Raw genomic sequence first — 22,447 nt, 5'->3', positions numbered from 1 at the left:
GTCACCTTTGGGACTTTGGTATAGTGACAAGTGTCTTTAGCCCTGTGGGAGCCAGTCACTGAGAGGGAACACCTTCTATTGCATCTCTGCTCCTGTTTGAAATCTCAGATGATTTCTAAGTGCTGGGCTTTCAGCTCTCTTACTAGAGGAAACCATGTTGAATATATTTTCCTGAATAGCTCCAGAGAGGAAGAAAATGAAGGACAGAAAAGTTAAGATAAAAGTTTTGCTGAGCCCTTGACAGCCTGCACACCAGAGCTAGGCATGACTAGTGCTGGTAGGAGTCTCTCTCCCACACAGGAAGGTTATAAAGCTTTAAGTGTTGACCATACCCCCCTGGAGTGGCTGGGAAGAGATCTCAGTTATTTTGATCTCCATTGCTGTAGGAGAATGTCTGCCCACAAGTAGCCACCACACATTGAATTCATATATTGAAGGAAACCTGTACTGGTCATAGGAAGTCAGAACATGGGTCTGTCTAGCTTAGTATTATTTACACTAATTGTCAGTGACTTTCCAGGAATTAAGAATTTTCCAGCCTAGCTGAAGATGCCAAGGATTAAACCTTTTGCATACAAAACACAATAAATGCTGAGCTACCACTCATTTATTTATCTGGGCTAGTGAAATGTGATACCCATTGCTGTGATTTGTGTAGAAAATGTCCATAAAAACAAACCAAAAAAAGTGTGGCATTGGCTGTAAAATCCAATTTTCTACAAATATTGCTTCAAAAGAACACACATGTACAAAATAAGTTTCTTGCCATTTTGGTTGTGAAGATATGTTTGAAAGTGTGTGGACAGTGACTGGTAAAATGTCAGCAGTTAGAGCATAGACGCCACTGAGCATTATCACTTGCTATTATGCTTGTCAATGCTGCACTTGTTTTGAAGCCATTAAAAACTGATTGCCTGAATATGTAGGCTGCAGAATAAATTTGGTAGTAGTTCATTAACTCCAGCAGGCACATGGCTGCTTAGAAACCAAATCAAGGTTTCCAGGATCTTAGTCTGTGAGATCAGACAATGACCTCACTGCATATAGAGCTAGTGATTCACAGACTGTGAACACTGATGTCATCCTACCAGTCATTAACTATTATCATGTAGTGTTATTGGCTCAAAAACATACCAAATGAATTAAATATGCATATATTAGGATGGCACATGTTTAGAAATGTGTATGTTGATATAAAATATTATTTAAATATGTATTTTCATGCAGATTAAAAATGTGCATATTAATAGAGAAATTGGACAGAGCTGACTCATGCATGAACACATGCGAAATTGACACAAACTGGAAATAGACTGATACATCTATCCCTAGATGAATATATGCAAGATTGTTTTGCCACAAGTTTTCTGTTAACAGCATTAAGATTTTAGTGTTCTAGGGAGATATATCTAAAGCTGTAATCCTGTGTGTATTTCCTTGATAGAGTGACATCTCTCATCCAAACACTGACTGACTCAAACATCCTTACATTCAGCAGAGTTGCTGTATCAGGTAAAGGTAAAGGTAAAGGTAAAGGACCCCTGGTCGGTAAAGGAAAGGCAACTATGGGGTTGCGGCGCTCATCTTGCTTTCAGGCCGAGGGAGCCGGCGTTTGTCCACAGACAGTTTTCTGGGACATGTGGCCAGCAAGACTAAACCGCTACTGGCGCACAGAGGACATTGCCAGAGCGCACAGAAACACCGTTTACCTTCCCGCCGCTGCAGTACCTACAGTGGTACCTCTGGTTACGTACTTAATTTGTTCTGGAGGCTGTTCTTAACCTGAAACTGTTCTCAACCTGAAGCACCACTTTAGCTAATGGGGCCTTCCGCCACTGCCGCACGATTTCTGTTCTCATCTTGAAGCAAAGTTCTTAACCTGAGGTACTATTTCTGGGTTAGTGGAGTTTGTAACCTGAAGCGTATGTAACCCGAGGTACTACTGTATTTATCTACTTGCACTGGCATGCTTTTGAACTGCTACGTTGGCAGGAGCTGGGACAGAGCAATGGGAGCTCACCCCATCGTGGGGATTTGAACCGCCGACCTTCCAATCAGCAAGCCCACGAGGCTCAGCGGTTTAGACCACAATGCCAGCTGTATCATGTACCTTCTGACCATGCCATGGGTGCTATATACATTTTTCTAACCCTGCTCTTTGTGAATAATTGTTTTTTCAGCTTTTTTCAGCTGAAACTTGCAGAAACTCAGTTCCAGCACCTCTTAGATGGGTTCCTGCACCTCCCAGGTGGATACCATTGCCATGCTAAGAGAATGAGGCATACATACATTGAGACTAAATGTTATTACCTAGTAATACGCATAGCTGTCAACCTTCCCTTTTTTTGTGGGAAATTCCCTTATTCCAGCGCCGTTTCCCGCTGCTTCCCGCTGCTATCCTGGATTGTTAGCTATCCTGTAGACTGTCCCCAGGACAGGTGAGGCTGCTGATCCCTTATTTTCAAATCTGAAAGCTGACAGCTATGGTAATACGCTATGATCTCGGTCTGGTCCCCGCTCTCCCATCTGTAGAGAGCATTTGTAGGGGACAGAGCATAAAAGAGCCGTTCTGGATCGTATCAAAGGGCTATCTAATCCAGTTTCCTTTCCAGCTGTGGAATCTTTCAGGAGGACAGCTTTTGAGGATTGTGAGGGCTTGTAGAGATAGATTATCTGGGGTTTTCTGATTTCCCCACCCAAAAAATTCCTCTGATCATTTCAGAGTTCATCCTTGTCTGTGGATCATCCCATTTCACTGTCAAGCAGGCTAGCCAAATTTGAAATTACAAAGAATAGTGATGATGAAATCTGATCAGGTGGTGTGATCAGCTTTCAATAGCCTCATGTCTTACAGAATTTTGCAACAGCTTCTATTAAGGTTCTTTCAGTCTTTACAGACACAACTTTATAAGGATTTTATTTTTCATGAATCTTTCCAGAACTAAAGGAAATGTAAGAGAAATGTCCAAATACAGCCGTTAAAAGATTTTTTTAATGCTTTCTAGCTGAAAAGGATTGCATTTTCCATGGGCTTTGCCCCATGACACTATTACTCAGCACATCAGATTGATGGAGAATGAGTGACAGAAAGTCAGGGTGGGAGGGGGCTGCTTCTGTCATCATTTACTGAGGCATTTGCCTCTACCCGTTTGGTTATTCAACTTTTGGCAAATTAAGAAGAAATGTTGCCAGAGGCTATTGTACAATAATGAACTCCCTTTCTTTGGATACTTGCTAAAACTTGAACATTTTATGAATTCTTGAAAGACCTTCCTATTTGGCCTGGTTTTTTCTGCCTGAGGTTAGGATAACATTGGCAGAAAGTGATAGAAAGAGTTTGGTCTAGTTTTTCAACTGATTGAATATGATTCCTTGTCTTTTCCATATCTTTAAATTTTAATGCTTTTTTGCTGTTAATTACATTTACGTAATGTTGATGGGAAAGAACAGAACTTCAAATAATTTGAGTAAAAATAGTCAAAATTGCCATGATATTTTTGGATTAATGTTTACCTTTTTTTCACTAGCATTATAAGCCCCCCAAAAGATCTATTCTGTATTCTTTTTAAATGCTTTATATAATCTTAAAATCTTCTCTTATTGTCCCTCTTGGCATTTTCAGAAGCTGAGCCTTCCTTAGGTTTCTAATTTTGCTCCTTAAAGACATGTACTGAAAAGTGTATCTTGGGTATAAATTAAATAAGTTGTATCACTCCCCCCCCCACCTCATTTGGTGCCTTAATATAAACTTGAGTGTTACAGTGATAATTACAGCATCTTCAATTGCACAGCAAACAGGCACTTTAAGTGCAAGTGCTAATGTGATGCTATTGTGAAGAGGAAAGAAAAGTAATACAGTGGATTATTTTAAAGCCTGATTACTACCCTAGGAACACGTCATCCAAACAGCATTGATTTGTGTTCCTTGATAGGAATAGACAGCCTCCTGTGATATCCTGTGAAAGGGTGACCAGGTGAAAGAAAACACACAATAAACTGGATGTTTTGTAACTTCTAGGGAGGTGGGAAAATGCCTCCAATTCTTCCATAATGTATATGGTTGCTCTGTGTTTTGCATCATTGCCAAGGGCTTCAAGTAATAATAGTACCTGAATTGCAGCTTGCTGTTGAGTTAATCACAATTTTGGAATACTTAACCGAGGCAGCAGTAGTCACGTAGTACTGCCTAACAGAGTGTTACCCCCTAATGGTACAATGACACAGTGCGCTATAGAAATGACTCAGAGGCCCGAGTGCCAGCTTTTGCATTGCCAACACTTATTCCTTCAGCAAATGAGGCTTCATTTTGTGGCCTCACCTGGCCATACTCTGTTGTGGGCTTTATTAAAGGAGTTGAAGCCTTTGGCAACCTCAATTATAACCTTCTTGAGCTGTAGATTTATGTACCTGTTTTTCTAGTTTTTTCATAAGTGTTTCCCCGCCCTCTCTCTCTGTAGAAAATTCACTGCAAATATCTTCTAAACTGCAGCATATTATTCAGTTGGCCTCTCAAATATGTATTTTGTTTGTTTATTACCTACTTTTCACCGTAAGATCCCAGGGCGGGTTACAGCATTAAAAACAAAATTAAATACAATTTATAACAACCCACAACCTTATAAAGTGATGAGGAAGTATAGGAGTACAGCAGTACCATGTTTTTCTACCAAAGACCTACATTGGCTCCCAGTACATTTCCAAGCACAATTCAAAGTGTTGGCGCTGACCTTTAAAGCCCTAAACAGCCTCGGCCCAGTATACCTGAAGGAGTGTCTCCACCCCCATCATTCAGCCCAGACACTGAGGTCCAGCTCTGAGGGCCTTCTGGCTGTTACCTCACTGTGAGAAGTGAGGTCACAGGAAACCAGGCAGAGGGTCTTCTCAGTAGTGGCACCCACCTTGCGGAATGCCCTCCCATCAGATGTCAAGGAAATAAACAACTACAGTCATACCTCGGGTTACAGACGCTTCAGGTTGTGCCTTTTCAGATTGTACACCGCGCAGAACCCGGAAGTAGCGGAACAGGTTATTTCTGGTTTTCGGCTAAATTGCACTTTGCGCATGCACAGAAGTGCCAAATCACAACCGGTGCATGCGCAAACGCGGCGCTGTGGGTTGCGAAAGCTGCGGGTTGCGAACGTGCTTCCCGCACGGATCACGTTCACAACCCGAGTGTCCACTGTATCTGACTTTTAGAAGACATCTGAAGGCAGCCCTGTTTAGGGAAGTTTTTAATGTTTGATATTTTATTGTGTTTTAATATTCTGCTGGGAGTCGCCCAGAGTGGCTGGGGAAACCCAGCCAGATGGGCATGATATGAATAACAAAATAATAATAATAATAATAATAATAATAATAATAATAATAATAATTATTATTATTATTATTATTATTTACCAGGACACTGGGTTGCTACTGCAGTTGTTGCCTGGCCCTTTAAGACTGGGGACCAAGCCACACTTCCACTTGTCCCATTCATAGAAAGCACAAGTTTGAGAGGTTTTCCGTTTGTACCATTCTTTCTAGCCATGGATCAGAGCAGTTTTTCATTTACCCTGCAGCTTTCCCCCGGAAAACCCTCTGTCTGCCGTTGAATTGGAGCAAACATCAATACACAGGATTGATATTTGTTCCTTCGGATTGAACAGTAAACAGTGGGTTTTCCTAGGGGAAAGCATTGGGGAAAGCGGCCGGGTGGATGAGCCTAGGCAGGTTGCCATAATGGTACTGAAGCTCTCTAGGTACATTTTCCATCTTGCAGAACGAAAAGGAACCGTGGTCATGGATCAGTGCTTACTATGACAGAATCACAGCTCAGTGATGCGTTTCACATGTTCCTAAAAAGATAATAAGAGAGGACATAAGGGAATTTCAGATGTGCGGTAACTGTCTGTCCTTGTGACACACTCCTCTGGGGCTTGGGAAACTGATCGTTGCTGTGGCTTGGAAGAGGTACTGCTGCTGTTTAATTGCTTTAGGTCCACATAGGGTCTCAATAAAATAATTGCTAGTGGAGGTGTGAACTCTACTCTTAACTCACAGGGTGGTCATCTATCCTACTTTTGCAGAGAAGAGTCTTCTATTTGAAGGGCTTTTCCAGACCAAGCCTAGATTAAATATAAGAAACCAAAGGAAAGGAGAACAGAGCCTTGAAGGTGCCCATCAACAGTTGCACTTTATCATGGTCTTCCCCACTATGATGAGATGGATTGTTTTGCTATTTAAATAATTTATAAATTTGTGTCTCATAGCCTCCAACAAACCTCAGAAAACAGGGACGCTCTATTGATGTAGAACAGAATGTCCCTATTTTCTAAGGAATGTATAAATTCGGATATCTAAATTTTATGTGGCGCTGTCCCCTTCCCGTTCTCTGTTTTGACACATTTCCTCTCTCTTGGTCACCCTGTGAACTCATTATTCACCTTCACAATAAACTTCATTCTTTTTCTTCCCTCCTGTGTCTTGATGATGCATAATACCGTCCTTTCCCACCACTGACTTACGGATACCATGAGAAGTTTGGAATGTGCATTTTAAAGAAAAATAAAATATTTCCTGGAATTATATTGGCGACCGACAGGCAATTTTAAAGAAACTTGGGGGAAAACATGTATTTTGATTAACCAAAAAGCTGAAAATGAAAGAATAGCTCTCACAAGATGTTTGCATTTTCTTTTTGCGTGTAGGTGGGAGATGTCACAATATAGTGTTTATTACCAAGTTTTTCTTTTTTTAAAAAAATATTATTCCCTGAATCTGTATGTGCTTTGTGTACACAAAGTAGTGACACTGATCTTTATCTTTCTAAAATAATAATAATAATAATAATAAATACTGTCTGTAGGCTTGTTCCATTAGATAACATAGTTTTTGTGAAGTTGTGATTTAAAAAGAAGTCGTCCCCCTTCCATGACTACCCTGGGCTTCTTAAGGAAGAAGGGTACAATATAAATTTAATAAAATAAATAAAGTTTCAGCAGCCTGGCTTTCTAAGAAACTTGGCCATTGCATAACCTCCGACATCTTGGGACAGCAAATTGGGGGACACCCCCCCCCGTGCACCATGCCGCTGCTGCCCATCCCCAAACCATCACCTTACCTTCGCCAGCTCATGCCATGGCAACCTAAGGCTATGGCAGCCACACGGGGACATCCTGGGTGGGTGTGCGAGTGCCAACATTGGGCCTCTTCCTCTCCCTCCCAGGGGCTGAAAGTTGTCGTAGAAAAGAAGGGTGCCATGTTGGTGGGGTAGGGAAGGAGCTCTCGTGTCTCCTTCCCAATCCCACTGCCACAGCAGGAGCTCTTCCGTGTCCCTTGTCTGCATGCTGTGCAAAATTAGGGTGCCCTGAGACAAAGGCATAACCTTCAAAGGAACTGTGAACGTCCTGCTTAAAATGGGGTACTTGGAAGGTATACAATCGTGTCCTTTTTCTGGCATTACTATGACATGACCGGGATCCATGTGTCTTTTTGGGTACTGACACACACTTAGGGTTTATTAGGATTTAATATTAGCATTCAATCTAGCTGGCAATGCCTACAGCAACATTTTTAACATTTAACCACTATACCTTATTCTCTCTCCCACAATATCAAATCCCGAGAGCAGGGGTTCCCAAACTGTGGACCGTGGACCACCAGCTTCATTCGGGTGGGCCACAGTTTTTTAAATTCAATGAATAGGCAAACAGCATCTAGCACAGCGCATTTCAATTGCTACAACAGGCAGAAAAACAATTAAGTCACCCATTAAGACTCTAAACAGTCTTCAAATGGTCAGGCGGGGGTGGGGGGGAGTCAGGGATGGGAAATACTGCCCTAGAGACTGAATCTGTTCTGATTGAATCCATGAACACAGCCACAACAGTGGACTTAACTTCAGAACTGCAATGAATGAAACTAAAATCCTATACATATTTATCTGGGAGTAAGCTCCACTGAATGACGTGAGACTTAATACCAGGTAAATATGTAGGGATGTGCTGCAACACTGCATTCCTCTGTTCATTTACTCCCTAGAAAATTCCATTGAACTTTACAGGACTTACATGCATAATATTGAGCTGTAAGTAAATATCTGGCATTCTGCAGGATGTTTCTCACCAGATGTATTAAAGACTGACAAGTTTAAGGAGTTTGGCTCTGGGTAAGTGGAGGAGCTGGAGAGAACCTGAAAGAAATCCCAATCCCTGCTTAATCATTTCTTGGCATTCTCTCATACTACTGAAGATGTATGTGCTTCTGGACTCATCATTCATTCAAGAAAGAAAGGCTTTTTTATTAGTGGATATGCACCACCACCCATCTGCCAAATAAGGCAAAAGAAGAAAGCAGAGCCTCCTAAATCATGATTTTTTGTTGGATTTTGCCTGAAGGCTGTTTGCCTTAAGGATAATCATGAAATTAATTAGTCTGCGCCATTTTGAAAGACCAGTTAAGTATATAATAGCATAAAGTCATACAACTGTAATGGCACATTGTATCTACAAGTTCACTTTGCGTAATACAAATAACATTTAACTATCAGTCAGCTTGAACTAAATAATTAGAAACCTCCACAATCTATCAATATTATTTTAAATTATGTCTATATTTTTCTTTAAAAATAATAATAAAAGGAACTAGTGAGTTGTGAAACAGTGCTGGGCTGGATTCAGAGGTGTGCTGTTGGGAGAAATTCTGGGAAACTGCTGTGCTGGTTCTAGATGAGGACACGTGGCATTGTGCAAGAGGGGTGCAATGCTTTGTGGAAACAGAGGTACATATCTGGATTTTAGTCATAGAGTCATAGAATTGTAGAGTTGGAAGGGTCCTCTTCCTGCACTAAGTCAGAAAAAGACCATCTACATGTGGAAGAGGCCTTCTGCACCTCCAATCTACTGTATGTTGTTTCTCCCCCCCCCTCCCGCCCCGATATATTCTATTAATTTCAACATTTCTGCTACCTTCCAAGACTTTCAAGTCCCGTCACTTCTTTGCAATTGGAAACTTGGCTTCAGTCAATTTATTCCAGACATCAGGCTTTCTGTCATCAGGCTTTCCTTTCTCTTCCATATATCCACACACACACACACACCGTTGCCACCCCCAAATAACTAAGGGATCTGGTGGAATGGTATATTGGATAACTTAAACTAATGGGGTATGTTATGCTTTTTCAAAATATTTTGATCTTCAGCCATTTCCAATCTTCAGCCATATACAGTATGTGCCATCTTCATTCTTGCATTGCTTACACCAACAACAACTATCATTACTGTAATGATACATCCTTCCTATATGTTATAGCATCAGATGCCACTGCTATTTTAAAATTTTGTAAAAATGATCTCCTAGACGCAGCTTCTTCTCTTACCTATTTTTAGATACCATTTTCTTTCTGTAGGATAGGAAAAGGAGCTAAAATGGCGACAGTAGTCTCTTCCCAAAACTGTGCTCTCAAACTATGATAAATAAGGCATTGCTCTCAAGTTTATATTCTGACCGATAACATTTCTCAGTCAGGAAAAACTTGTTTAGCTGTTCTTATTGCATTGCGGCAGTGAAGACGGAAACCTGATGCTGTAAAGTTCTGACTTCAGTGTAACTGCTAGAATTGGCAGCTCTCATTAAAAGTGACATTGGAAATGGCATAGTCAGAAGATACATAATGCTAAAAATTAAAGAATATCTGCACTGCAAACAGAAATCAAATTTCAGAATAGGAGCAAGAGAGCAAACCTTGCAGGTGCTCGTGTTCTCTTTTGGCAGCAGCTGAGAATACATTAATTTAATTAATTTGCTAGAAACATTGCATGGTTTTCCAACAAGCACATTTACTTATAAAATTGGAAAGAGAAAGTAAATAAGCTAAAATGTGGTGGTCCAGCCAGCTGTACTTGCAAGCAATATAACCAATGTCCAGTGGTGGGGTATGTTTTCTGGATAAAGTCCATTACTCCCAATGGGAATTAATAAAAAGTGCTGGTCACATTCTGAAATTAATTAGTTCATGGTGCATCCTCCTGCTTGTGCCTGACATGTGCTGGGATTATCTCTGACACACACCCTACGGCTTTCTGTGCCCACCGCAATGATAGTCAACCATCATGGCTCAGAGCAAAGCCAGATCACACAGACAGACTCAGGGCATGTGCAAAGTTCCAGGTGAGCCAAGCTTCTTGGTAACGTGGGTTTTGGACCCCAACAGACTTACAATAAAGCATCATTCTCAGTGAGCTTCTTTCTGCTGTAGAATTCAAGACTAATTCAAAGACTGTTCATTCCCTAGTATCAAAGTATCCTGGGGACATGGGTTGTACACTGCCTGCTGAACTCCCCAACTATCCAGAATCCAAAGCTGGAGATAGAGAATGGTGCTTTAATAGCATGGCCAGCCTCCCCATGAGGCAAGACAGCAGAGCCACAATGGGGTGCCACTGCCGCAGGTGCCCCACCTGCCACCACTGCAGAAGTGAGGAGAGCAGTGGCATATTCTGGCGAGATCTTGTGAACGCCGCATGAAATATTGCAAAATGTCATGGGGCTCTGTGCAAGATCTTGCCACTGCTTCTCTCCTATCCACTGAGGGCCTCCTCCTGCCCCACTGGAGAAGTGAAATCGCTGCCACTTCTCCCATGGGGGGGGGCGCTGCTGGAACCTAGAAGCTGCTGCATGACCCTAGTAAGCAAGGCTTTGGGGGGAGGCAGGGTGGCAGTGGCAGGGGGAGATGAAACAGGATGGGCCACCCTGTTTGATAGTAATTGGTACAATGAGTGTGCCTGGTTGGAATACTTATGAGAGATGAGGTTGCAGAATATATTTAAAGGAGGAAGACCAGAGTTTAGTCTTTGTTATCAGTAGTTTTAATAACTGCAAGGGTGCTCTAGGGAGCAAATAAAATACAGTGGTACCTTGGGTTACAAGCGCTTCAGGTTACAGACGCCGCTAACCCAGAAGTGGTACCTCGGGATGAGAACAGAAATCGTGTGGTGGCAGCGGGAGGCCCCATTAGCTAAAGTGGTGCTTCAGGTTAAGAATGGTTTCAGGTTAAGAACGGACCTCCGGAACGAATTAAGTTCTTAACCAGAGGTACCATTGTAAAAGGATTTTTCATGCATTGTTCATTTAAATCTAACAAACGACTGTGTGCATAGGAAGAACAGAAATAGGTTAGCAACCACTATATCGCCACAATAGTAGAATGCGTAAACCAGCCTTCATGTTGATGAAGAACAAGTGTGAAGCTTGGCGGGGGGGGGGGGAGGCTACTATTCTGCATCTATGCCGTTAAATTTCCAGTTCTGATGATTTTCTGTCACTTCCTGTAGGCTTCTGAATGGTATGGAACATGACTCTTAAGCCTAAGCAATAAACTTGTACATGCAAACATGCGCACTGAAAATTAACATGAGCATTGTAGCTATGCATGTCAATTAAAAAGTGGCAAGGTCATAAATGCATATAAAAAGCTTAATGATACTGACTTTTCAAATTCTTTTCCTAATTATCCCTAGCATAGAATTTGTCTTTTTTCATCACTGCTGTTTTAGGAAAGTAAGTTAAAACTCTCTCAGAACTGTATAGGCAATACTATTAAGTTGGGGTTTTTTTTGGGGGGGGGGGAGGAATCTTGTGTAGTTGTGCTGGATTTGAGTCCTCCCCACTCCTTTCCCCAAAGTGAATACCTTGGCAAAGTTCGCTGTATCTTTGATAGGCTTGCATAATCTGCTTGTAATGGAGCTAATGGCTGTTTTGTCATCCTTAGAGATATAAATTTCCGTGGTGATGTCTGCAGTAGTCAGTGCAAGCACTGGCTGCCAGCAAGGGCTAATAATCAGAGATGGGCAGGACGCTTTGTTAGAGAGAGGGGTGGGGGGAGGAGATGAGCCTTAGCTGTTTTTCTGGCTTTGCGAAGAAAGAAGAAATGGATACTACTGGTAAGTGAAACTAATCAGACATTAATGCTTGGCTGAACTACAGTATTAATTTGTGTCTTCTCTGTGTGCTGCTGTCAGATGCTTGCTTTTTGTGCCTGCAATGCTGGTATTCTTTAAATTCACCTTTTAAACCCTTTCCCCCTTCTTATGAGGCTGAGGGTCACAGACCTGGTAATATGCAATATGCAGCCCCATGTTTACTCAGAAGTAAATCCCACTGAGTTGAATAGTAAGTGTACTTAGGATGGCAGGGGTAGGGAGGGGAGGCAGAATAGAATTCATGTAATTATCAAACACCTTTTAGCGGCGGGAATAACTTGAATATACATTCACTCTAAAAAGAGAAACACTGTGTTTGTTATTCAATATAAACACATGGTTATTCAATTTTAAATATATAGCTGTTGTTCTAATTTAGGAATAATGTGCACTTTAATCTCTTTTTGATGGCTTGACTTTAGAACATGTGGTTTTGTGTTAAAATAGCACATCTAAGGAGTTGAAGGGGAAGTTCAAAATGAGAATTGAAAAGGCTGGGAAGCAGCCTACTTCCATTTAAATTTCTAAGTAGTTCTTGTAGTTCTTGTAGATGGTTCTTGTATTGTTTTCAATATGTTTGCTAGCCTCTTGGCAAACTTTTTTTTTTTTAATCCACTAAGCAAAAGAGATATGTCCCTTCTAGGTCATCCTTCTTGGTTTGCATGCTAGCCAGAGTGGGAACCAGCCCATTTATTCACCTGTGCAGAATTCCTGGTGACATACACGTACCAGGCAATTTGTTGAGTACAAAGCTATGATTGCCCATTTGAGCTATGCAGATCTGGTGCACCCGTGTTATATTTATTTTCCTTTCTGAGGCTACAATCCCAACCCTACTTACCTGAGTGTAAACCCAATTAAATGAAGTAGACATGCTTAGGCTTGCAAGCTTACAGCTCAATCCTACACATGTTCAATCTGAAGTACCGGTAAGTTCCTCTTTATTCAATGGCCCTTACTCTCTAGTAAGTGTGTTCAGGACTTTGGATTTAAATTCTGTTCCTATTGCACTGCACGCACACACTTTCAATAGAGCTGCAGTTAAGACCATAATTATGGTTTCATTTATATTTTATCAACAGAGCGAGGGAACCTCTCATACTAGCACAAACTTTAAAACAAACTTGTTAGGTCTGTGGAACAAGCCAGCTGACATAACTGAGGTCCATTAAGATGCAGGAATTTAATACAATGACATGACTAATATTCCATGACTAGGAAAAATTCCGGTTTCATGTCAGACATACCTCAGCGTAGGCAAGCAAATGAAACAGGCAGAATTGCCCATTTCTCCTAGTTAAAAAAATTATCTCACTACTACAGATTCTTGAAACCCTGTCAAAAGATGTCACTTTAATCCTAAACTATATGGCAATGTCCACTCCATACAGTGTAGCTATATGAGCATTTATGAGACTAAAAATAAATATGACTCAAACTATTTTTTGTGGGGGGGGGGGGGAGGGGGCGGAGGAAGGACAGAAGCTGATGTTTGAAAACCATAGAAACCAATTCTTCTTAGTTGTTCTTATTCTTTCTCTGAGGATAGCTTTAGGTCCTAAATTATCCTTGTTTGGTTTAGGGACATCATTTCTTTTTCTATTTCACAAGGATATTGCTGTCTGGCTTGCTTTAATTAACTAGTATTGAAATGCTCCAAGCATCTGATAGCAACATCAATTGTTGCTTTCTTAAGTTGTCCCTTGTGTTTTGAAACAGCGTATCAGGATGGTGAACTAGGAATTTGTTTACCAAGGAAAAGAAAGAAGCTAAGAAAGCCTATAATATATTTTTCTTTGAAATTACAATACGGGTTATTGCCTACAAAGGACAAACCAAACCAGCTTCCTTTTGTTGGAGAACTCTTCTTCATTATGTCTGGTAGAGATCTTGGTACTAAATGAGGTTTGTTGGTGAAATGTGCCCATTCTTTTGATCCAGGTAATTCTTCCAGTATGTTATATTTGTTTGAATCACCCATTGCCCCAGCTGGCTGCTTTTGTTATACTAAACAGTGGTCAATTGAGGATTAGGATTCAGAAGCTCTCCAGTGTTATGAGCCTGCCTCAGTTGACAGACTCTTGCAGCGACTTCTAGTACTTCCTGCCTTGGTTGACATGTAACACATGTTTCAGTTGTTTGTTGTTGTTGTTGTTGTTTAGTCGTTTAGTCGTGTCCAATTCTTCATGACCCCATGGACCAGAGCACACCAGGCACTCCTGTCTTCCACTGCCTCCCGCAGTTTGGTCAAACTCATGCTGGTAGCTTCGAGAACACTATCCAACCATCTCGCCCTCTGTCGTCCCCTTCTTCTTGTGCCCTCAATCTTTCCCAACATCAGGGTCTTTTCCAGGGAGTCTTCTCTTCTCATGAGGTGGCCAAAGTATTGGACTCTCAGCTTCACGATCTGTCCTTCCAGTGAGCACTCAGGGCTGATTTCCTTCAGAATGGAGAGGTTTGATCTTCTTGCAGTCCATGGGACTCTCAAGAGTCTCCTCCAGCACCATAATTCAAAAGCATCAATTTTTCGGCGATCAGCCTTCTTTATGGTCCAGCTCTCACTTCCATACATTAGTTTAGTACTCCTTAATTCACACCATTCTGACTATATCCAATTTAGACTAAAACAAGAAGCCAGTTAATGAGAAAATCGGCATCTGTGACCAGGCCCATTGTTGGATCATTGCCTGGTCCTGTGGACCACCACACATTGTAACACCCATCAAAGTTCATCTGTGCTTTTAAATTGAAGAGTGATATTTAGTACCCAGAATAAAGTACTTTGGCATTTAAATGTTATTTGGGCTGGACTCATCAGTTAGCCACACACTGGCCTTGTTTGCATGTAACACTAAGCCATGTAACACTAAACCAAACCATGGCTTAGTGTTATGTGTGAACTGGGTCACTCCTGTGAGATAGAAATTCTATAGCATCAGTGCTTTTATAGCATCAGTGGCACAGGGATGAAATGCCATATAAAAATAAGGGAGTGCTAAAGTAATGGTGAAAATATTGTGCTGCAGCTTTCGGAGCCTGCCACCCACACACCCAATGGTGACGTTGCAGAGCTATATTTTTCATTTGCAGTAATATAACGTCACTGCTTTTGGAGGACCAAATATATCTGTTCTACAGCCTGCATAGGTAACAACAATTAGCAAACAAACTGGGTGACAAATTTATTCTTGTAACCAAACAATTAAAAAGAAAATAATTATAAATATTCTCATGGAAAACATTGCAGCACATCCACATGTACAGGTTTCATCACAGGACAAAGCAAGAGATAAGCATTAACAGGTGTGAAATGAAGTTGGAGCTAACTGAGATGGAAATACAGACAGTGTGGTCTAACAGTATGAAAATGACTCCTGCAGTCTTGCTCAGTGCATCATGGCAGATGTGGGGTGGCTGCTGAAAATGGCATCCCTGTTTCACATGCTTCCATCTCTCCCTGTAACGTGTAGTTTCGCTTGCAGGCATATCACTGCCCCTGCTCCATGCCATTTGCAGCTGCTGGCAGAGGGAACGAGAGAGCACACAATGTGACAATATCACAAGAGGTAAGTGAATCTGCACATTACAGGAAGAAGGGTGACAATGTGGCATTTCCCGCAGCTTCCCTGCCCTGAGGAATCATTCTGTCAATCTCCTCATTCTTTCCAGGCTGGCTAGGCACCTAATCTGCCACACAACCTAACAACCAGGTTCAGTTTACCTTGTCATTTTCCCCTTGCACTGTGAGCCTTCACATCTATCTCAGTCCTTCTATTCCTCCAAATATATATAATGTGTGTGTGTGTGTGTGTGTGTGTGGTGATCAAACGAACTAACATATGCATGTAAGCAAGAAAAAGCACCATTTGGGAGGAAGGTGGGATATCAATTCAATAAATAAGATAAAATATAGGCCTTCTGTAACAAATCACCTTCCCAATGTCTGCACAGTAATGTTTTGGAAACTCTGTTCTGAGTTGTCAGGTTAACACACACTTTAGTTGTTTTTCCAACTAAACTGTAAACCATAGAGAGAGAAAAAAAATCAGTCTGGCTACATACCTGACATATCTTTCTGAATAGCTACTATTTTTGGCATAGAACTAGACAGTCCTGCACACAGCAGCTGGCTCTGGCTATTTAGTGCTAGAAATAGCAATTTAGGTATATCAGCATTGGTGAGTCAGGCTTTTGTTATCAAAATTGTCCTCGAATCAGACCATGAATCAGCTGAAGGATAATTGGTAAGCAGAATTCAACCTCCAGTTTTAACCTAAAATGTATCTTTTGTAATTTACTGGACATAACAGTTCCCAAACTGCTTTGCCATGAAAACCCAGAGATGGAACTCTGCTTCTGCATGGGATCTCCCAGCCAATCCAACTTCTGATCTGGAATCCTCTTTCCCTCCATTACCTTTTTCTGACATTGTCTTATCCCCGCTTACTGGTACCTAGTGAGCTACCTATGCAGCTCCTGCTCCCAAAGAGCCACAGGTGAGTCTCAACCCACTGTGCAGAATTCACTGTTCAGGTTGCCCAGAAGTCCCAAATGAAATATTATGTGCACATTTTTACTATTTTGACTCACTCCATCTGTAAGTTGAGCTGCAAATGGTTTGCTTCATGTCTATGTCCTAGCCAGAAAATGCTCTTTCTCTTGTGGTTAGGGAGCAATTGTATGTAATTGTGTTGTATGTTCTTCTAAAAGGCTTTACTGGAATAATAATGAAATATTCATTAAATACTGTACTGAAAGGTTTATAGTAGTGTTCACTGTCTTTTCAAGAGCAATGTGCAGATAAAGCTAGAGGGTGGTTGTTGTTGTTGTTTTAAAAGATAGTGGCATGATCTTGTAAAGCTGTAGAGCCTGTCTGCTTACCTGCAGGAGTTTTGGTTCCCCCCCCCTAATATTGCCTTCTGATACTCTTTAAAATGTTCCAGGATTTGCCCACACTGGCTAGGACTGAGCCAGACCTTTATTGCCTTTAATACAGTGTTTTGTTGCCCGAGGTACACTTTCTCTAGAATAAAACTGGCAGCAGCCAAGTACTTTTGAGTGTAAGAATGAAGTGTGCTGCCAATTTTAATGCACAAAAATATGTCAGGACAGTTTAGTTTCTTTTGTGGAGACCAGCTGACATTTCACAATTCTTTTGGCTAGTATTTAGAGACCCTTGAATAGTGGGCCCATCTTTGGAGGGGCAAGCTTGTTTTCTCCTGCTCTGGAGAGTAGGACCTGAACCAATTGCTTCAAGTTACAAGAAAGGCGATTCTGACTAAACATCAGGAAGAACATTCTGGTGCCAAGAGTTGTTTGACACTGGAAGGGACTCCCTCAGAAGGTGGTGGACTCTCCTTCCTTGGAGGTTTTTAAGCAGAGGTTTTTAAGCAGAGGATGCTTTAGTTGAGATTCCTGCGTTGCAGGGGGTTGGACTAAATGACCCTCGTGGTCCCTTTTGTACAATTTTGTGATTCTATGAATATGTCAGTTTCTGCTGAAAGGATTTAAAGTACTTAAGATTGTAGGAGACACGGGCTGGATCGATACACGTCAAAGAAGCGATTCAGTTAAACCCCTTGTAAACTCATATAGGGAAACCCGGTAGGGAAAGATGGGACCCCACAGCACCATCTGGTGTCGCAGTGTTATATCACATATACAACACATATAAAATGATTTTTCTTTACCAGTGATACTGAAGTGGTACTGTTCTGCTGATCTGAAGAGGGCAGCACAACAGTTGGCGGCCACTGAATGAACATAAGAACAGGCTTGCTGGATCAGGCCAAAGGCCCATCTAGCCCAGGATCCTGTTCTCACAGTGGCCAACCAGATGCCTATGGGAAGCCTGCAAGCAAAACATGAGTACAATAGCACTGGTCCAGTTATGGTCCCACTAGTATTCAGTGGCATGCTGTCTACAACAGTGGAACCTAGTTGTCATCGATAGTAGCCATTAATAACCATATTCTCAATGAGTTTGTCTAAGCTCTTTTAAAGCCATCCATTTTGGTGGTGTCAGGGGTTCAGGAGCAGAGGCACAGGGAAGAGAGGAGATGGAGAGCGAAGGGGAAGAATCCGAGGGGAGCGTAGGAGAAGAGGACAGTGGACCGAGGGATTCCATGAGCCTCTCCAGCAAATCGGAAGATTCACAGAAGGGGGCGCCAGTGGCCAGGGGTAGGGGGTTCCCAAGGGGAACGCCCCAGGAGCAAGGGGGCAGCAGGGACTCCCAGAGCAGTAGTTGGAAATCAGGACCAGCTTCCCCACCAGAGTGAGGGGGAAGAGTCCCAAGGATCGGGGCCAGTGCATTCCCCACCAGGGAGAGAAGATAAGGCAGGGCTGACCACACCTCCATCGGAGAGTCAGACAACGGAGGGGAGGTCAGATCCGGCCAGTATGCCGGAAGAGGGAAGCAGTGACAGAAGTAGTGTAACGGTCAGGAGGAAGGTCACTGGGTTGGCGCGAGAGGCAAGTTCAAATGTACAGGAGCACGGGACAGCAGAGAATGAGGATTGGGAACCGGGTCCTAAAGCCTGCCGGAGGGAGGGGGAGGAGCTAAGCGACTCAGCGTCAGAAGAGTCCAGAAAGGGCAATGCCCCAGCGGGCAGGAGGACCCAGAGGAGGAGAGAGCAGCGTAAAAGGTGGAGCAGGGCTAGGATCTTAAACTGGTGTCATAGGGGAGGAGACTCAGACGGTACTTCGCCGGTCTAGGCTTTAAGACGTAGAGCTGCGCGCTGCGGCTTTGAAATGGAAACTGAACCTCAATAAAGACTTTTGTACATAACGACAGCCTAGCATTGGTCCTCTGTGAGCTGGGACCTAGAGGCAGCTCTGACAGGTGGCCATTACTATATCTTGTGGGAGAGGGTTAACTATGCTTCTTCCTACCTCCTGAATACCCAAAATACCACCTTTTTTATTAATATTTTTATTAAGTACAAATTAGAAAACATACATATTCACAACAAAAGAAAGTACAAAAGAAAAAGAAAATACATCCAGCCAAGGAAAAAAAAGAGAGAATATTTTGTCTCGTCTCATATTCACAGCCATCCATACCTCCATAAAATGCCATTCACAATAAAGCAGTGAAATGAAAGATAAGACATCAGAAAAAAGAACAAAAGAACAAAGAAAGAATAAAGAAGCAAAAGAAAAAGATCATAAGTGAAAACCCTTAAAAGTAGATAAGTACTCACAATACATAGCCGTTTCCCATCTATATTTATATTCAATTGTATAATTTCATCATACTCTGGTATCTCTTCAGATCGTATAAATCTTTTGCCTTTTACAAAATACCACATTTCTAAGCTGTTGAACCTTATGGCTGTATTAGCAATTATGCAGTTCAGTTTTACAAATCCTATTGCTTTTTCATAAAATAAAAGTTCTTTAACATCATCATTAGCATTTCATCCTGTAGTGCTTTATCCACATACACAGGCATAACAGCAGCAGTCCTTAATCTGGTTGGAGGCACAATAAAATAGAAAGGAACCTAAAATATTGAGTGCAGAGGCGGCATTTCACAAAAGTGAGGCATGTTTTCAGAGGAGAAACACAATACATTGCTGCCCACCGCATTTTATTGAACATTAAATATCACAGGTCAAAAACTAAGCTGGCTTTCAGTAAGCATTACGCACTGTCTGTGCTTCACTATGCACTTAATGTTCCTAACCTAAATGTGTTTTCCAATACTCTTCTTTAAAACCCAGCTGCTCATCTTCTTGGAAAGAAGCAAGTTGAGGTTAGTGTGGATATAATGTATTCTAGACCACTCACTGTATTTTACAGGTATCTGTAGGGTAGAGCACCTTGTGACTATCATCTGTTCACAGCATGTGATAACCTAGATGATGGGTGTTAATGTCTAGAGCAGATGTTTGTTGCTTTGGGGAGGATTCCACTTTAGAGCAGCTGGGTGGACTAGATTATCATTATCTCGTTTTCAGCCTTAGGGTTTTGCCTCATTTTTGCATTTTATAGGCAGTAAAGTGATGGTGGTACTTGTATAAATGCATTGAGTTCAATAGGACCTGTAGATGCTGAAAGAAATGAAATAAAGACACCATGTTGTGCATTAGAAATTCAAACATCGGCCTTCCTGGATGGAATGGTTTTTAAAGGGCTATTGCCATGTTCCAAGCAGCAATTCTTTATCATTTCTGGATGCGCTATTATTTTGCTTAATAAGTTCTGGTGATGTCCATGTGAACATATTTGCAAGACTTTTTTTATTTTTAAATATCAGTATCTGCCTATAACAAAGGTTCAAAGTAACTGAAAATAATCAGGTCCTGCTTTGATCCCATGTTATATTTCTAGAAGTCCAATGCTGCTAAGCTACAGTAGTGATATTAGCACAAGGAGTGGTGTGCGCTACTACAGCAAATAGGGTATGCAACACTAGCTAGGGAATCTCTTCCCAAACATATCAGATGTTTTCCCTTTCAACCCTGTGATTTCAGGAGTTGCCTACAGGGGCTATGGGTCTCCAGATACCTTTGGGCTTCAATCCTCACCATCCCAGACTATTGACCATGTTGGCTGGGGTTGATGGGAATTGGAATACAGCTCCCCCATTCCATCTCTAACATGACTAGTTCTTATTTGGCCTCTTTAGTATATTATGTTTTTCATTGCTGTCTTGGTTCCTGTTTGGCTGGTTCCGTAACACAGACAAGGCTACGGCACCTCATCACGTGATATTAATAAAAGCACATAAAATTACCGGGTGCTCCTAGATTACTTTGTTTCTCTCCCTGCAGGTTCCCAATCTAATTTAAAACATAAAACAAAAAGGAAGCGGGAAGAGGAGGGAGTAGATGGCTTATTGTGGCTATAGTTTGTGAAAATTCCTCCCCCCCCCCCCGAAGTTAGAGGTTCAAAATGCAGCAGTGGAAGAAGACCCTTCCTGCTATCCTCCTCAGCAACCCAGGAGCCAGTCCCATTTAAAAATAAACAAAGTAGTGCCCTCTTGGTGGGTGTATTTTGGCATCACTGGTTTAAGTGGTATCGGTTTGGATCATGACTGACCCTTCTACAAACTCTTTCCATCCACAGAAAGCTTTTGATACAGTGGGAGGCCATTTTTGCAGCTCCTCACATTGCTCCCAGTGTCCCCTAACCCTCCAGAGCAAACCTTCAGTGCTGGGCCCCTTCCTCTCCAGCCTCCTCTTCTGGCTCTGAGCCTGGACTACTTTCTGCCCTAGCCTCTTTCTCCTTACTAAACTCTCTTGCCCCTTCAGCTTCTGACACTCCTCCCATTCTTCTCCTTCTCCTCCCTCTGACCACTCATCGTTGTCCCAACACCAGCCCCCTGGTTCTGAGCCTTCTTCCCCTGGGGGGTCCCATGGGGGTTATCCAGTTGGTGCCCCCTCCTTTGCATCCAGCCAGTCCATGACATGAGTGCAGGGTGGGGAGCAAAGGTGGGCAAAATATCCCAGAAGGAGCACGACATGTACCCCACCATCAGTGGCGTAGCGTGGGTTGTCAGCACCAGGGGCAAGGCAAGTAATTTGCGCCCCCTAACCCATGGATTTGCGCCACCTAACCCGTGGATTTGCGCCCCCTAACCCTAACCCCCAGATGTTGCGCCCGGTGTGGCCGGCCCCCCTTGCACCCCCCACGCTACGCCACTGCCCACCATAGCTACTATCCCTCTCCTAACACCCCATACACCCCAATCACTGGCTGAACATATAAATATAGTTTAAAGTTTTGTTTTGCTTTATAAATCAGAGCCACCCTTCCTTGTTGCTGTGAGCATTTCATAATTGCCATGGAGTGAATGTCACGGTTAATAAGAATATCATGTTTGACTTTGGGAATTTGCTACAGAATTGTGACCAAATAGTAAAGCATTAAAATGTTGGCATTTTGCTGATGGCCAATATTCTGGAATGAACGCCAATCACAGACCTGTTTGCTACACCTGCATCGTGACCACAAAACTATTTTTATTCAGAAATAATGGCTTTACGTGGTTCCATAGATCTATATGTCTCTCTCACACAAGCAGTTCTAAATAAATATCACTGGAGAAACAATACAAAATCTGTCTGGTAGCAAGAACAAATATTTATGGAATGCAGGCCACCATTGTGTTTATACTGCACTCAACTGTGACATAAAATGATATAAAACAGGAACTTTAAAAATTACATCTGGCATTTTGTTCTTTAGCGTATGATACCAAGCACCAATTATACTCCAAAGTCTTGATTTAAGGTCAGGAAGGATTTTTTTTTTAAAAAATGAAACATATAACCTGGCTTTTGTCAGCAGAGTTAAAATGGCTGGATACTGATGGTTTAACAAAGCAGAATAGATGAACAAACCGCTTAGAGGTTTTACATACAATTAAGTAACATACAGGTTTTTTCCTTAATAAAATAAAAAATAACTAGATAGGATCATTTACTGTAGACACCATATAACAGAAAGCAAGCAATATAGCTATTAAAAATGTAAGGGGA

At 41.9% G+C, this 22,447-nt stretch overlaps 1 protein-coding gene across 3 annotated transcripts in view; it reads left to right on the top strand.

The window, feature by feature from the left end:
• PHACTR2 (phosphatase and actin regulator 2) overlaps positions 1 to 22,447 on the top strand; it is a 92,167-nt gene that overhangs the window by 9,016 nt on the left and 60,704 nt on the right. The window contains exons 1-2 of one of the 3 annotated variants that reach the window (XM_079970963.1): positions 11,894 to 11,921; positions 15,443 to 15,526. In XM_079970963.1, coding sequence (XP_079827089.1) covers positions 11,909 to 11,921; positions 15,443 to 15,526 — 97 coding nt within the window. In that variant the 5' untranslated portion in view covers positions 11,894 to 11,908. Of the gene's footprint in view, positions 1 to 11,893; positions 11,922 to 15,442; positions 15,527 to 22,447 lie in introns of those variants that run through there. The other 2 variants (XM_079970962.1, XM_079970964.1) reach the window with 2 other exon arrangements.

This window comes from Podarcis cretensis, assembly GCF_951804945.1.
Source record: "Podarcis cretensis genome assembly, chromosome: 3".
NCBI lineage: Eukaryota > Metazoa > Chordata > Lepidosauria > Squamata > Lacertidae > Podarcis > Podarcis cretensis.
The sequence above is the reverse complement of the archived record's forward strand: the minus strand, read 5'-3'. Positions and strand labels throughout refer to the sequence as shown.